At 43.2% G+C, this 16,756-nt stretch overlaps 1 protein-coding gene across 1 annotated transcript in view; it reads right to left on the reverse strand.

Moving 5' to 3' along the window:
- gnsa (glucosamine (N-acetyl)-6-sulfatase a) overlaps positions 1–12,902 on the reverse strand; it is a 32,175-nt gene extending 19,273 nt beyond the window's left edge. Inside the window, exons 1-6 of the mRNA XM_078417374.1 lie at positions 12,680–12,902; positions 12,109–12,168; positions 11,333–11,539; positions 9,853–9,918; positions 9,443–9,541; positions 2,576–2,743 (exon numbers count right to left, since the gene is read on the reverse strand). Of these exons, the coding sequence (XP_078273500.1) occupies positions 2,576–2,743; positions 9,443–9,541; positions 9,853–9,918; positions 11,333–11,539; positions 12,109–12,168; positions 12,680–12,817 (738 nt within the window). The 5' untranslated portion in view covers positions 12,818–12,902. The remainder of the gene's footprint in view (positions 1–2,575; positions 2,744–9,442; positions 9,542–9,852; positions 9,919–11,332; positions 11,540–12,108; positions 12,169–12,679) is intronic.
- Between the last annotated feature and the right edge of the window lie 3,854 nt (positions 12,903–16,756).

Genomic DNA, 16,756 nt, shown 5'->3' on the forward strand with positions numbered 1-16,756 from the left:
ATTTGCAGATGACACAAAGTTGGGGGGCAGCGCGTGTTGTGATATTGCTGGGACTACTTTGTGTATCCAAGGACTACTTTGTATGCCTGTGTATATAAGTGATTGGTGTGATTAGGCAGTCACTCTGGATCCAGGCGGCCTTGGAATAAACAGCCTGGAGTTAAGCTCCACCACGGAGCTTAACATCTTAAACATGTGTACTCGTGGTCCTTCCAGAGTCACAACAAAGGTACAACAGGTACCGGACCACGAAGTACAACAGTGTGAACTGTGAGGAAGATGCTATGAGGTTGCAGGGTGACTTGGACAGTCTGTGTGAGTGGGCGGATGCATGGCAGATGCAGTTTAATGTGGATGTGTGAGGTTATGCACTTTGGTGGTAAGAATAGGAAGGCAGATTATTATCTGAATGGTGTCAAGTTAGGAAAAGGGGACGTACAACGAGATCTGGGTGTCCTAGTGCAACAGTCACTGAAAGGAAGTATGCAGGTACAGCAGGCAGTGAAGAAAGCCAATGGAATTTTGGCCTTCATAACAAGAGGAGTTGAGTATAGGAGGAAAGAGTTCCTTCTACAGTTGTACATGGCCCTAGTAAGACCGCACCTGGAGTACTGTGTGCCGTTTTGGTCTCCAAATATGAGGAAGGATATTCTTGCTATTGAGGGCATGCAGTGTAGGTTTACTAGGTTAATTCCCGGAATGGCAGGACTGTCGTATGTTGAAAGACTGGAGCGACTAGGCTTGGAATTTAGAAGGATGAGAGGGGATCTTATTGAAACATAAGATTATTAAGGGGTTGGACATATTAGAGGCAGGAAACATGTTCCCAATGTTGGGGGAGTCCAGAACCAGGAGCCACAGTTTAAGAATAAGGGGTAGGCCATTTAGAACAGAGAGGAGGAAAAACATTTTCAGTCAGAGAGTTGTAAATCTGTGGAATTCTCTGCCTCAGAAGGCAGTGGAGGTCAGTTCTCTGAATGCTTTCAAGAGAGCTAGATAGAGCTCTTAAGGATAACAGAGTCAGGGGGTATGGGGAGAAGGCAGGAATGGGGTACTGATTAAGAATGATCAGCCATGATCACATTGAATGGTGGTGCTGACTCGAAGGGCCGAATGGCCTACTCCTGCACCTATTGTCTATTGTCTTTCATTAAGAAGAAAGAGAGCACTGGTGAGCTTACTAATCGCAAAGGGATTGGCAGGCCAAGGAAGACCTCTACAGCTGATGACATTCTTTATTATAGAGAATTCTCTCTTATAATAAAGAAAAATCCCCAAATACCTGTCCGACAGATCAGAAACACTCTTCAGGGGTCAGGTGTGGATTTGTCAATGACCACTGTCCGCAGAAAACTTCATGAACAGAAATACAGAGGCTACACTGCAAGATGCAAACCTCCAGTTATTTGCAAAAATAGGATGGCCAGGTTAGTTTGCCAAGAGGTACGAAAAAGAGCAACCACATTTCTGGAAAAAGGTCTTGTGGACAGATGAGACGAAGACTAACTTATATCAGAGTGATGGCAAGAACAAAGTATGGAGGAGAGAAGGAACTGTCCAAGATCCAAAGCATACCACCTCATCTGTGAAACATGGTGGTGGGGGTGTTATGGTTTGGGCATGTATGGCTGAAGGAACTGGCTCACTTATATTCATTGATGATACAACTGCTGATGGTAGTGGCATAATGAATTCTGAAGTGTATAGACACATCCTATCTGCTCAAGTTGAAACAAATGTCTCAAAAAACTCAGTCTTATTGTAGAATGAACTGCTGGCCAATGATCCCAAACATACTGCTAAAGCAACAAACTAGTTTCAAAGCTGAAAAATGGTCAATTCTTGAGTGTCCAAGTCAATCACCTGATCTGAACCCAATTGAGCATGCCTTTTATAAGCTGAAGAGAAACCTGAAGGGGACTAGCCCCCCAACAAGCGCAAGCTAAAGATGGCTGCAATACAGGCCTGGCAGAGCATCATCAGAGAAGACACCTAACAACTGGTGATGTCCATGAAATGCAGACTTCAAGCAGTCATTGCATGCAAAGGATATGCAATAAAATACTAAACATGACTACTTTCATTTACATGACATTGCTGTGTCCCAAACATTATGGTGCCCTGAAATGGGGGGGGACAATGTATAAACACTGCTATAATTTATACATGGTGAAACCAAAATGTATAAAAATGGCCTTTACTAAAATCTGACAATGTGCACTTTAACCACGTGATTTGTTTTCTATTACAAATCTCAAATTGTGGAGTACAGAGGCAAATAAATAAATGGGTCTTTGTCCCAAACATTATGAAGGCCACTGTAACTACCTCAACAGAAACGCATCCAAAGCCAATGGTATCCTTTCTTTCAGCCATGCTTTCCTCACATTGCAGAAAGCAGATAGCAACATCAAATAACAATTAATTTACAGCCCATACTAGAAACTAGACAACTGGCTTGACAGTTAATATGATGCAAGAAATTAAAATGAGTCACATATATATATATATATATATATATATATAGCTAAAAATGACAATTTTATGACAAAATCCACCGTTCAATATTTGTTACCTTTCCATGTATATTGAAGTTATTGTTTCTTGGTGCTTTAACATTCAAAAAACTTTTTTCATATTGTGGGGCAGGAGTCCAAGGAGAGTGTGGTGCTGGAGTCGAGATCATCATGAAGAAAGGTGCATACTTGGGTCTGTATTCCAAAAAGTCCAGTGAAGCATTTGACTACCAAATAAAAAAGTGCAGAAATTAAAGTGAAAATTTGTAAAACATTACAGTATGCCAGCACAAGGCAATACATAAATACACAGCACTCAGTTCATTACACCATGAGATGAAATTTAGTTCAAATTTCATCAACTACAAGTTTAATTATCATACAGATTCTGTGTGCTGATTTACCATTTGAGTGGATCTTAGTTTATTGAAGAGGCCATATCTAATTAGACTTGCAATTCATTCTTGAACAATGTCACTGTTGATGTTGCACAATTATGTTCCTGCTCCTATTCTCCCCCTTGTTGAATGTGATGAAAGCACACAAGATACAAGATGCAAAGCAGCAAGGAAGAAGTCAGGATAGTCACAAGGTCATAAGGAAGAGGAGTAGAATTATGCCATTCGGCCCAACAACTCAGCTCCACCATTCAATCATGGCTGATCTATCTCTGCCTCCAACCCCATTCTCCTGCCTTCTTCCCACAACCTGACACCTGTACTAATCAAGAATGTATCTATCTCTGCCTTAGGAATGTGGTGCATCTGGACATTCCACGTGGAAAGAGCAATGGAAGCAACACCTTCAAGCTCTAAGGCTCAATTTAAAAGCAACAAATGTAAATACACCTGATTGAGAAATATTAAAGTATGAATTCTAATTCATTATATTCATGTCAGCTTGTCAAAATCTGGAGCTCCAACTACGATAATGGATCCAAGCTCTACTCCCAGATGTAACATTACTAGACTGATATCCTGGAACATCTCTAAGTAATGCATGGCCAGAGTTGCCTCCCTTTCCAATATGGTATGCAAAATAAAAAGGCCCCTCAACAAAAATAGATCAACCAGAACAGATTTCCCCCAGGTGGCATCTAAAATCAATAACCTGGTCTTTTTTTGCTGTTATTGGAACTCGAGGGTGTAAGTAGTTGTAATGTTTACTACATTACAACTGTCCGTTTGGATGGATGGCACCTTGGGACACCCTAACCCTGCAAAAAGCCTGTTCATGAACACCAGTTTCTTCTAATTGAAAAAAGACTGGATACTGGGAAATAAAGACAGACACAAAATGCCGGAGTAACTCAGCGGGCCAGGCAACATCACTGGAGAAAATGGATAGGTGATGTTTCAGGTTGGGGGGCAATAGATGACCTTGGCATGGAGGTTCCCCGATAGGCTGATTTGTGACTAGAGATGGTGTTAGCTCAAGGGATAGATAGTTGCGAATTGCACAACTGATTAATGAACTTTTAGCCGAGGAAGGGGGGTGGGAGGGAAGAGGGTGAAAGGAGGGTGGCGGAGGCATTTGTAGAGGTTACCCGACATTTGAGAACAAACATACCGCTGGGTAGTAAGCTACCCAAGCGAAATACAAAGTCCTGTTCCTCCAATTGTCATGTGGCCTCACACTGGCAATTGACGCAGGCCATGGCAGAAAGGTCAGTGTGAGAATGGGTTAGAGAATGAGAATGAGTTAGAGCTATTAGCAACCGGAGATCCAGTAGGCCTTGGCGAACCAAGCATGCGTGTTCAGCGACAAGGTTGACGGGTCTATGCCTTGCCAATTTACAGGAGCCCAAATTGGGAACACCAGATGCAGTAAATGAGGTTAGAGAAGGTGCTTGTGAACCTCTGTCTCACCAGGTAGGACTTTCAGGAGTTCTGGATTGAGTTGGGGGGTTGGGGAGTACAAGAACAGATGTTACGTCTCCTGTGGTTGCAGAAGAAAGTACCTGGGGAGGGGGTGGTTTGGGTGGGAAGGGATGAGTGAACTAAGGAGTCACAGAGAGTGGTCTCTGCGGAAGGCAGAAAGGTACGATTAGTGATAGGATCACGTTGGAGGTGATGGAAATGTCAGATGATGATGAGTTTGAAGCGGAGGCTGGTGGGGTGAAAAGCGAGGACCAGGAGAACTCTGACCTTGGGGAGAGGGAGAGAGAACAGAACTTCGACACAGAAGAGGCATGGGTGAGGGAACCATCTATGACAGCCGGGGAACCACAATGGACCCTGGGAAATATTGTTCCCCAAAAATCTTTTTATAGATTGCTCAGGAATGGATTGGAAGACAAAAGCTTTCCACCAAACCACATCACAAGGATAATAACATCTCCCTCATTGTCAGCAAGATGAAGGAGCTAGTTATTGATTTCAGGAAGCACGGTGGAACACGCGCCACAATTCCCAATAATAGTGCAGAAGTGGAAAATGTTGAGGGAGCTTCAGGTTCCTTAGGATTAATATTACCAACAAATTATCATGGACTAACCACAACAATGCAGCAGTCAAGGCCTCTTATTCCTGAGGAGACGGAAGAAATTTGACACGTCTCCAATGACCCTTACAAACTTCTACAGGTGCACCCTGGAAAGCATACTGTTAGGTTGCAACACAGATTGGTTTGGGAACAGCTCTGCCCAAGACTGCAAGAGTTATAGATGTAGCTGAGTCTCACTCATACATCAGACTTTCCACCATTGACTCCATCTACACGCAAGTCTGACTCAGAAAAAGCGCCAAAATAATCAAAGACTTGTCCCACCCTGGTCATTCCTTCTTTTCTCTGCTTCTGTCAGACAAAAGGTACAGAAGTTTGAAAGAGTGCACCACCACTCAGGGCTTCCCCGCTGTTATTCTTCAAAACCGTCCTGTCACAAGCTAGAATACTGTCAGATTCATGTCTACCCCTTTGGAGATATTGGGCTTTGTCGATGGAACAGAAACGCCATAATGCTCTTGACTATATTCTGTGCTCAGTATCTTCACCTTTAAGTATATTTTTTACTTTTGCTTGATTGTATTTATATATGGTCTTCCTGTCTCCGTCTACATCCTATCTTTGCCCCGCCCCATCCCCTGACATCAGTCTGAAGAAGGGTCTCGACCCAATACATCACCTATTCCTTCTCTCCAGAGATACTGCCTGTCCCACCGAGTTACTCCAGCATTGTGTCTACCTTCAATTTAAACCAGCATCTGCAGTTCTTTCCTACACATTGTATTTATGGATGGCATGTCTGACACCGTAACAAAGATTTTCATTGTACCTCACAGTACATGCAATCATAAACTTAACCCAGCTGCTGAAGTGCATTTGCTTAGTTCAGTTTATTATCATGTATACCAGGACAGAGAAAAGCTTTTTGTTGCGTGCTATCCAGTCACAAAAAGAGTATGGACAATAGACGCAGGAGGAGGCCATTCGGCCCTTCGAGCTAGCACCACCATTCAATGTGATCATGGCTGATCATTCTCAATCAGTACCCCGTTCCTGCCTTCTCCCCATACCCCCTGACTCCACTATCCTTAAGAGCTCTATCCAGCTCTCTCTTGAATACATTCAGAGAATTGGCCTCCACTGCCTTCTGAGGCAGAGAATGCCACAGATTCACAACTCTGACTGAAAAAGTTTTTCCTCATCTCAGTTCTAAATGGCCTACCCCTTATTCTTAAACTGTGGCCCCTTGTTCTGGACTCCCCCAACATTGGGAACATGTTTCCTGCCTCTGACGTGTCCAACCCCTTAATAATCTTATACATTTCGATAAGATCTCTTCTCATCTTTCAAAATTCCAGTTTATACAAGCCTAGTCGCTCCAGTCTTTCAACATATGATAGTCCCGCCATTCCGGGAATTAACCTAGTAAACCTACGCTGCACGCCCTCAATAGCAAGAATATCCTTCCTCAAATTTGGAGACCAAAACTGCACAGTACTCCAGGTACGGTCTCACTAGGGCCCTGTTCAACTGTAGAAGGACCTCTTTGCTCCTATACTCAACTCCTCTTGTTATGAAGGCCAACATTCCATTGGCTTTCTTCACTGCCTGCTGTACCTGCATGCTTCCTTTCAGTGACTGATGCACTAGGACACCCAGATCTCGTTGTGCGTCCCCTGTTCCTAACTTGACACCATTCAGATAATACTCTGCCTTCCTATTCTTACCACCAAAGTGGATAACCTCACACTTATCCACATTAAACTGCATCTGCCATGCATCCGCCCACTCACACAACCTGTCCAAGTCACCCTGCAACCTCATAGCATCTTCCTCACAGTTCACATTACCACCCAGCTTTGTATCATCTGCAAATTTGCTAATGGTACTTTTAATCCCTTCATCCAAGTCATTAATGTATATTGTAAATAGCAGCGGTCCCAGCACTGAGCCTTGCGGTACCCCACTAGTTACTGCCTGCCATTCTGAAAGGGACCCATTTATCCCCACTCTTTGCTTTCTGTCTGTCAACCAATTTTCTATCCATGTCAGTACCCTACCTCCAATACTATGTGCTCTAATTTTGCCCACTAATCTCCTATGTGGAACCTTGTCAAAGGCTTTCTGAAAGTCAAGGTACACCACATCCACCGACTCTCCCCTGTCAATTTTCCTGGTTACATCCTCAAAGAATTCCAGAAGATTAGTCAAGCATGATTTCCCCTTCGTAAATCCATGCTGACTCGGAACAATCCTGTTACTACTATCCAAATGCTCCGCAATTTCGTCTTTTATAATTGACTCCAGCATCTTCCCCGCCACTGATGTCAGACTAACTGGTCCATAATTTCCCGTTTTCTCTCTCCCTCCTTTCTTAAAAAGTGGGACAACATTAGCTACCCTCCAATCCACAGGAACTGATCCTGAATCTATAGAACATTGGAAAATGATCACCAATGCGTCCACAATTTCTAGCGCCATCCCTCAAGTACTCTGGGATGCAGACCATCAGGCCCTGGGGATTTATCAGCCTTCAGTCCCATCAGTCTACCCAACACCATTTCCTGCCTAATGTGGATTTCCTTCAGTTCCTCCGTCACCCTAGGATCTCTGCCCACTAGAACATCTGGGAGATTGCTTGTATCTTCCTTAGTGAAGACAGATCCAAAGTACCGGTTCAACTCTTCTGCCATTTCCTTGTTTCCCATAATAAATTCCCCTGCTTCTGTCTTCAAGGGACCCACATTTGCCTTGACTATTTTTTTCCTTTTTACATACCTAAAAAAGCTTTTACTATCCTCCTTTATATTATTGGCTAGTTTACCCTCGTACCTCATCTTTTCTCCCCGTATTGCCTTCTTAGTCATCTTCTGTTGCTCTTTAAAAGAGTCCCAATCCTCTGGCTTCCCACTCTTCTTTGCTTTGTTGTACTTCTGCTCTTTTATTTTTATGCTGTCCTTGACTTCCCTTGTCAGCCACGGGTGTCTCTTACTCCCCTTGGAATCTTTCCTCCTCTTTGGGATAAATTGATCCTGCAATTTCTGCATTATTCCCAGGAATACCTGCCATTGCTGTTCCACCGTCTTCCCTGCGAGGGCCTCCTTCCAGTCAATTCTGGCCAGCTCCTGCCTCATGCCTCTGTAATCCCCTTTGCTATACTGTAATACTGACACTTCCGATTTTCCCTTCTCCCTCTCAATTTGTAGAGTAAAACTTATCATATTGTGATCACTGCATCCTAATGGCTCTTTTACCTCGAGTCCCCTTATCAGATCAGGTTCATTACACAACACTAAATCCAGAATTGCCTTCTCCCTGGTAGGCTCCAGTACAAGCTATTCTAAGAATCCATCTCGGAGACACTCCACAAACTCTTTCCTGGGGTCCATTACCAACCTGATTTTCCCAGTCTACCTGCATGTTGAAATCTCCCATAACCACCGTAGCATTACATTTGCGACATGCCAATTTTAGCTCCTCATTCAACTTGCACCCTATGTCGAGGCTACTGTTTGGGGGCCTGTAGATAACTCCCATTAGGGTCTTTTTACCCTTACAATTCCTCATTTCTACCCATACTGATTCTACATCTCCTGATTCTATGTCACCCCTTGCAAGGGAGTGAATATCATTCCTCACCAACAGAGCGACCCCACCCCCTCTGCCCACCTGTCTGTCTTTTCTATATGTTGTGTACCCCTGAATATTCAGTTCCCAGCCCTGGTCCTCTTCTAGCCATGTCTCAGTGATTCCCACAACATCATACTTGCCAATGTCTAACTGAGCCCCAAGCTCATCCACTTTATTTCTTATACTTCGCGCATTTAAATACAACACTTTAATTTCCGTATTCACCCCCCCTCTCACACCGGTCACAATTGGCCCTGACCTTACTCTCTTATCCCTTCTAGAACTTCCCTCCCCATTCATTCGAGAGTCCTTTGCAATTTCTCCTGTATTTGCTTCCCCTTTAACTCCATCTCCATATTCCCAGTTTGTCAACCCCTCCCCCCCACCACTTAGTTTAAAGCCACACTTGTATCACTAGCAAACCTACCTTCCAGAATGTTGGTCCCCCTGCTGTTAAGGTGTAACCCGTCCCTTTTGTACAGGTCACCCCTACCCCAGGTGTTGCAAACAAGCTGTCCACAGTGTGCAGATAAAGGATACAACATTTGGTGCAAGATAAATTCAAATAAATTCCCATTAAAGACAGTTCAAAGGTCTCCAATGAAGTAAATGAGATCAGGACTGCACTCTAGCTAGCGAGAGACAGTTTAGTTGCCTGATAACAGCTGGGCAGAAACTGTCCCGGAATCTGGCCTTTTGCGTTTCAAACTTCTGTACCTCTTACCTCATGGGAGAGGGGGGGGGGAAGAGGGGGTGGCACAATACTTATCCTCATCAGGAAACTGGTGGTCACTGCTTAAATAGTTTGTACTGCAATCTCTAGTAACAAAACAAATGGAGAAGAGACTTACCAGTAAATCAGTTAGATAATCTTGACTATAGTTCTGGCCATGATTCTGCAGTTTTCCATTTACAGAAAGTGAGTAGTTGTAATATTTAGAATTCTTCACCTGAAAACAAAGATAACAGTCAGCTTTGGGATTACACTCAAACATTACCCCCTGCCAAACTTGTACATTAATAAAACACCAAAATAGCCAAAGGATGTTCATTGAAAATAATACATCATGTTCTCATTTCTTGTGAAGTTTATTAACCACATTTCTCATCCAATTAGTATCCAAACCCACTATTATTACTGAACCTCATTTGAAATCCAACTTCTTCAAAATTCCCCATACGGTTAGTCTGCGGGCTTATGAAAACTACACATTCAAGCAGGTGTTTTGAGGATAAATGCAAACTCATTACAAACACCTACCAGAGCATGCCAGTAATCCCAACCTGGTGGAACATGTTCAACTCCACCAGCAGACTTGGATCCGTACTGTGGAGAAAGCAGTGCACAAGGTATCATCATCGGTTCCAAAATACTTAAAGCACAATTTTATTTGCAGTTCAATTAATACTTTTGCCAGAAAATGCACAATAGAAAACAAGGAACATAGCACAGGAACAGGACCCCAATGTCCATACCAAACAGATTGCCACTAACCCACCTGCACATAATATATATCTCTCCATTTCTTGCACATCCATGTGCCTTTAAGTCTCTCAAATGCTACTATCGTAGTGGGCTCCATCACCCCCAGCAGCACATTACAGGCACTCACCACCCTGCCAAAAAAAAAAAAAAAAAAAAAAACTTGCCCCAAACATCTCCTTTAAATTTTGCCCCTCTCATCTTAAAGTTTTGCCCTCCAGTATTTAATATTCCCATCCTTGGAAATGCATTCTGGCCATCAACCCTATCTCTGCCTCTCATAATTTTATTTACTTCTATCAGGTCTTCAGTCAACCTCCAAAGGGGGGGGGGGGGGGGAAGAGAATAAATCAGGATTTGTCCAACTTCTCCCCCTAGCCTCAGTCTGAAGGGTCTCAACCTGAAGCATCACCCATTCCTTCTCTCCAGAGATGCTGCCCGTCTTGCTGGGCTACTCCAACATTTTGTGTCTATCTTATAATTGAAATGTGGTGGCATTGAAAAGAAATGAACAATTTCAGGGTAAAAGTGCAGATAAGGAGCTCAAGCATAACTACATAGCTAAAGAGTATAATCAGCAGTTTGTTCATTGTAACAGAAATTATCCAATTCCAGACTTGCCACACAGCTATTTGATAAAAGTTGACATTATCTTTTCCATGAGCTTTGTCATATCTCATCATAACAAATGGAAACAGGCCAAGGACAGCAAAGAAACAAACTGTCCTACGATTAAATGTTCTGAAAACATAATGCTAGCATCAGGGAATCATAGGTTCTATTGTTCTTTATTTTTTAATTCACTAATTATGCCACACTATTTGGTGCAAATACCTCCATAAACTAAAGCACAGAGTTACTCCAGCTTTTTATATGTCTATCTTCAGCACAATCTCAATGTTCAATCACAAATAGAAAAGCCACAAAATGCAAGAAAAATCACCAGTGCCAATCAGCATTCCTAAATACATAAGCAAAAAGTTTAAAAGTCTTAACTTTTTATATAGCTCACAGATTTAATTTTTGTGCACCCCAGTATCTTATACTTCACCTTCCACTTTGGAAGGGATATTTAGAAAACTGCTGATTATCTTTTGGAAAGCCCTTCCTGAGCTTGCAAGTGGCACTCAGAGCAATCCATGGAGTCTCAAACAGAATATGATTACACATTAAACACCAAGTGCAAAACAGCAAACATGCACGTTGTTTTGTTAATCAGAGTCAATAACATTGCAATCACACAAAAATTAAACATTACCTCATTCAAATATTTTCCTGCAAAAAATGTTCGATATCCACAATGATTATGGAGGATGGCTGGGAAGGTATTAGGCTCTTGTGTTTTCTGCCATGCTTTACTACTGCAGTTTCCTTCCAGTGTATTATTAAATACACGATGATTGTGTGGATACTTTCCAGTCAGGATACTGGATCTACTTGGGCAACACAATGGGCTGGCCACATACTGCATTAATGCAAACACGTATAAATTAAGAAACAGACAGTTAAAAGTGTACAATTGCAGACTTTGCTAATATATATATTTAAGCCTTTGATATTATCCATTGCCAAGGTTATACCAGAGATGTTTAAACAAAATTATCAGGAGATAGAAATATTTAAAAACAATAGCTAGCCAAGCATGTTTTAACACTGTGTAATCTGCTGATTAAGCAGAAAAACAAATCAGAAATCTAAAACAATATTTTTTAATTATACTAGACAAAGTGGACCCCTTGGGCCCAAACCTCTCCTGTGTTGGTACAGCACCCTGTCCTCCCTGTTCCCCCTTTTAAACTTTAAAATGTGAATAACTTTAAAAATAACACACCGATTTCAATAAAACTACTTGCATTATCACTGAAGTGACAATGGTGAGTAATGTGGGCCTAAAATTGTTGCGCTATCGTGTACCATTTTGGCTGAAGTTCAGTCATAAACAAGATAATAAACGAGTTTCAGTATTATAGATATCAACACAGAAAGCAGACCACTACACAAATTACACGTTAAACCATCTTTTAATCAACTCACCACATTAGTAAAGGTTATTCCAAGGTCTCCAACAAGTTTCCTTGTCTTCTTCAATGGTGTCTGTAAAGGTGGTAGGTAGACTTTATTCAAACTGGAGTAGACTTAATTACATTTAAAACATTCCACACTTAAAACGGCGATGTAAAAAAAGGGTAGGGTCTCAAATTAGGACATTGTAGTCACAGGCAACACTTGCAGGGGTGACATTGTCGTCACAGGCAACACTTGCAGGGGATTATAATATATGGTTAGTTTCAAATGATTAACCACATTTTTAAATGAGATTTAGTAAATGCCCGCAGGTCACCAGCAGTGTTAGTTTGAACAGGATTAGCGACTCGTGTCAAAGTAAAGACCCTTTATCGGAAGCAGCCGTGTTTATATCAGTTGCAGAACCCACACATTTACAAATGCGTTTTTAATTCCGGCCTACACTGCCAGCAGGGCCTGGGAACGTGATGATAACACCAGCTCACTTTGGAAGCGAGCGCTGCTGCTGCTGCTGTTGCTACTCTAAAGCACAGACACTCAGCCCGGCTCTCACCCTCTCTATCCCCGACCCCAGACTCACCATTCCCCCCAGGAGAACATCCTGGTCGTCGGTCAGGATCAACACCACGTTGGGTTTCTTCGAGCTGACCAGGGTGAAAGCGGCGACGTAGAGAAGCAGGAGAGTGAGGGCAGTGTACGCCGTGGGTAGTGTAGCCATCGCGCTGTGCTCTGCTGTGCTCCGCTCCGCTCCCACTGTAGACTCCGCGCTGCGCACTCCACTGCCTTATTCAATGATTCACCAGTCACATGCACACCAGGAAAAGATCATCAGCTGATCACCAACACCTGGCCAGACCTTTCAAAGGGCAACAACAATGAGAGGAATGCTTCATTTCATAGAAACATAGAAAATAGGTGCAGGAGGAGGAGGCCATTCGGCCCTCCGAGCCTGCACCGCCATTCAATATGATCATGGCTGATCATCCAAATAAAAGCAGCTTTCTGTGTACAGTGTTGGTGCTACTCCACAGCAGTTACTGGAACAAATTTCTCACCTTTTAACTATTTCTGGAAGTATTTTCAATTATCAACTAGCATAACCATGCTATGAAATCAACCAAAAAGCTTCATTATGGTAAAATCTGTCATCAAGCTACTTGCTTTATCTTTGCCCAAATTGACCCAAAAACCAAAGACTATTATCTTTGAAAAGGTAAAATATAAAAATTTGAATACCCATGGGTTTCCTCGTCATACAGTCCAACTGGTTGATGTACTGATGTAGCTTACTGCTGAAGAATGGCATGGAACAGATATTCAACACTTAATGTACCCCATGAACGTAGACATTCTCACAACACTTAAACATAGAAACATAGAAAATAGGTTTCTTCGAGCCTGCACCGCCATTCAATATGATCATGGCTGATCATCCAACTCAGTATCCCGTACCTGCCTTCGCTCCATACCCCCTGGTCCCTTTAGCCCCAAGGGCCACATCTAACTCCCTCTTAAATATAGCCAATGAACTGGCCTCAACTACCTTCTGTGGCAGAGAATTCCACAGATTCACCACTCTCTGTGTGAAAAAAACTTTCTCATCTCGGTCCTAAAAGACTTCCCCCTTATCCTTAAACTGTGACCCCTTGTTCTGGACTTCCCCAACATCGGGAACAAAAACAGACAAGCACCCATAGTCAGGATCGAACCCATGTCTCTGTCACTGTAAGGCAGCAACTCTACCACTGCACCACTGTGTCCCCTCAAGGGTTTTTGTTTTACTTTTCACTCCCACACCAGCGGGCTGTGATAAAGGAGCAGGACTGGATACATTTAGTTGACAACTCAACTTTAAACTTGTCGGTGGCGCCCACCGCAGTTGCAACCTGCCTGCCGGAGAGCAACACAATTGTTTCCGTCCTTCGTTCCAGCGAGATATTATATGAAGCAATGTTACACAACTGCCCAAGGCCAATGGGTTATCCCAGAGTCACTTTTTGTAAATAGAGAAGGTAATTAATTGTTGCTGAGCAAAAAGCTTAGTTGACTGAAAGTTAAAGGATAGTGAAATATTAATCTGCACCTATCAGGAAGGGAAGTCGTTAACAATAACTAAAAAGTCCTTAGATATCCCACTGATAAATATATTATAAATATATAATACATTCATACGCACACACATGCATATATATACACACACACACACATATACATACACACATACACATACTTATACATATATACATATACACACACATATACACACATATACACACACACACACATATACATACACACATACACACACACACACACACATATACACATACACACACACACACACACATTTACACACACACATATACATACACACATATACATACACACACACACACACACACACATATACATACACACATACACACACACACCGACACACCACATATACATACACACATGTATACACACACATATACATACACACATATACACACACATATGCACACATATACTGTATAACTGGCTGCAAAGTGAAGTCAGGCAACATCATGGGTGAGAGTGCTGCTTAACCTGATGAACTTAATGCTTTCTATGCTTGCTTTGAGCACAAGGCCAATGGAGCAATGACATCCATCCCATCAGACTCAAGTGTGCCTGCTCCCAAGGTCACTGTTGCAGAAGTGAGATTGGCCTTCCTGAAGTTGAACCCATGAAAAGCAACTTTTGTCAGAGTCCCTCGCTGTGTCCTTAGAAACTGTGTGGTGCAACCAGCAGGAGTACTCACAGACATGTTTAATCTCTCCCTGCTCTGATTTGAGGTACCCCACTGCTTCAAGAAGACTACCATCATCCCAGTGGTGAAGAAAAGCAAGATCCCATGATGTAACGACCACCGTCCAATGACCTCGACATCCACCATCATGGTTTAGTTTAGTTTATTATCAGTTGTACCGAGGTACAGTGAAAAGCTTTTGTTGCGTGCTAACCAGTCAGCAGAAAGGGAATGCATGATTACAATTGATCCATTTACAGTGTGTATGTATACATGATAAGGGAATAACATTTAGAGTAAGGTAAAGTCAGCAAAGTCCAATCAAGTATAGTCCGAGGGTCACCAAAGAGGTAGATAGTAGTTCAGGACTGCCCCCTGCTTGTAGTAGGATAATTCAGTTGCCTGACAATAGCTGGGAAGAAACAGTCCCCGAATCTGGTGGTGTACGTTTTCACACTTCTATACCTTTTGCCTGATGGGAGAGGGGACAAGAAGGAGCGGCAAAGATGCGATTCATTCTTGATTATGCTACTAAGCAAATTTGACCCATTGCAGTTTGCCAACCACCACAACAGGTCCACAGCTGATGCCATCTCCCTGACCCTAAACTCATCCCTGGGACACCTGGATAAGAGAGACACCCACATCAGACTTTTATTCATGGACTATTTATTGCTCTGATTTCAATACCATTATCCCACCCAAGCTCATCACCAAATTCATGGAAGTTTGAGTCTGCACTCATCTCTGCAACTGGATCCTCAGCTTCCTGACCAACTGACCAATATCATCCCCTCTATGGCAATTCATCCCCTCTATGTTAATCCTCAACATTGGTGCTCCGCAAGGATGCATTCTCAGCCCCCTTCCTTACTCGTCATACACCCACGACTGTGTAGCCAAGTACAAGCCGAACTTAATTTACAATTTTGCGGATGTCACCATTGTAGTGAGCTGGAAATCAAACAATAACGAGACGGAGTACAGGAAGGAGATTGAGAGCCTCATAACCTGGTCTCAAAACAACAACCTTTCTCTCAAGGTATTTATTCACAAAATGCTGGAGTAACTCAGCAGGTCAGGCAGCATCTCAGGAGAGAAGGAATGGATGATGTTTCAGGTCGAGACCCTTCTTCAGACTGATGTCAGGGGGGCAGGACAAAGGAAGGATATAGGTGGAGACAGGAAGACAGTGGGAGATCTGGGAAGGGGGAGGGGAAGAGAGGAACAGAGGAACTATCTAAAGTTGGAGAAGTCAATGTTCATACCACTGGGCTGCAAGCTGCCCAGGCGAAATATGAGGTGCTGTTCCACCAATTTCCGGTGGGCCTCACTATGGCACTGGAGGAGGCCCATGACAGAAAGGTCAGACTGGGAATGGGAGGGGGAGTTGAAGTGCTCAGCCACCGGGAGATCAGGTTGGTTAAGGCGGTCTGAGCGCAGGTGTTGAGCGAAGCGATCGCCGAGACTGCGTTTGGTTTCGCCGATGTAAAGAAGTTGACATCTAGAGCAGCGGATGCAATAGATGAGGTTGGAGGAGGTGCAGGTGAACCTCTGTCTTACCTGGAAAGACTGTTTGGGTCCTTGGATGGAGTTGAGGGGGGAGGTAAAGGGACAGGTGTTGCATCTCCTGCGGTTGCAGGGTAAAGTGCCTGGGGTGGGGGTGGTTTGGGTAGGAAGGGACGAGTGGACCAGGGAGTTATGGAGGGAACGGTCTGTGCAGAACGCAGAAAGGGGAGGGGATGGGAAGATATGGCCAGTGGTGGGGTCCCGTTGTAGGTGACGGAAATGTTGGCGGATGATTTGTTAAACCTTTCTCTCAATGTCAGCAAGACAAGACAAATTGACGCCAGAAAGCAAAGCAGTACACAGATCCCAGCGAAG

Source organism: Rhinoraja longicauda, chromosome 20 (genome assembly GCF_053455715.1).
Source record: "Rhinoraja longicauda isolate Sanriku21f chromosome 20, sRhiLon1.1, whole genome shotgun sequence".
Taxonomy (NCBI): domain Eukaryota; kingdom Metazoa; phylum Chordata; class Chondrichthyes; order Rajiformes; family Arhynchobatidae; genus Rhinoraja; species Rhinoraja longicauda.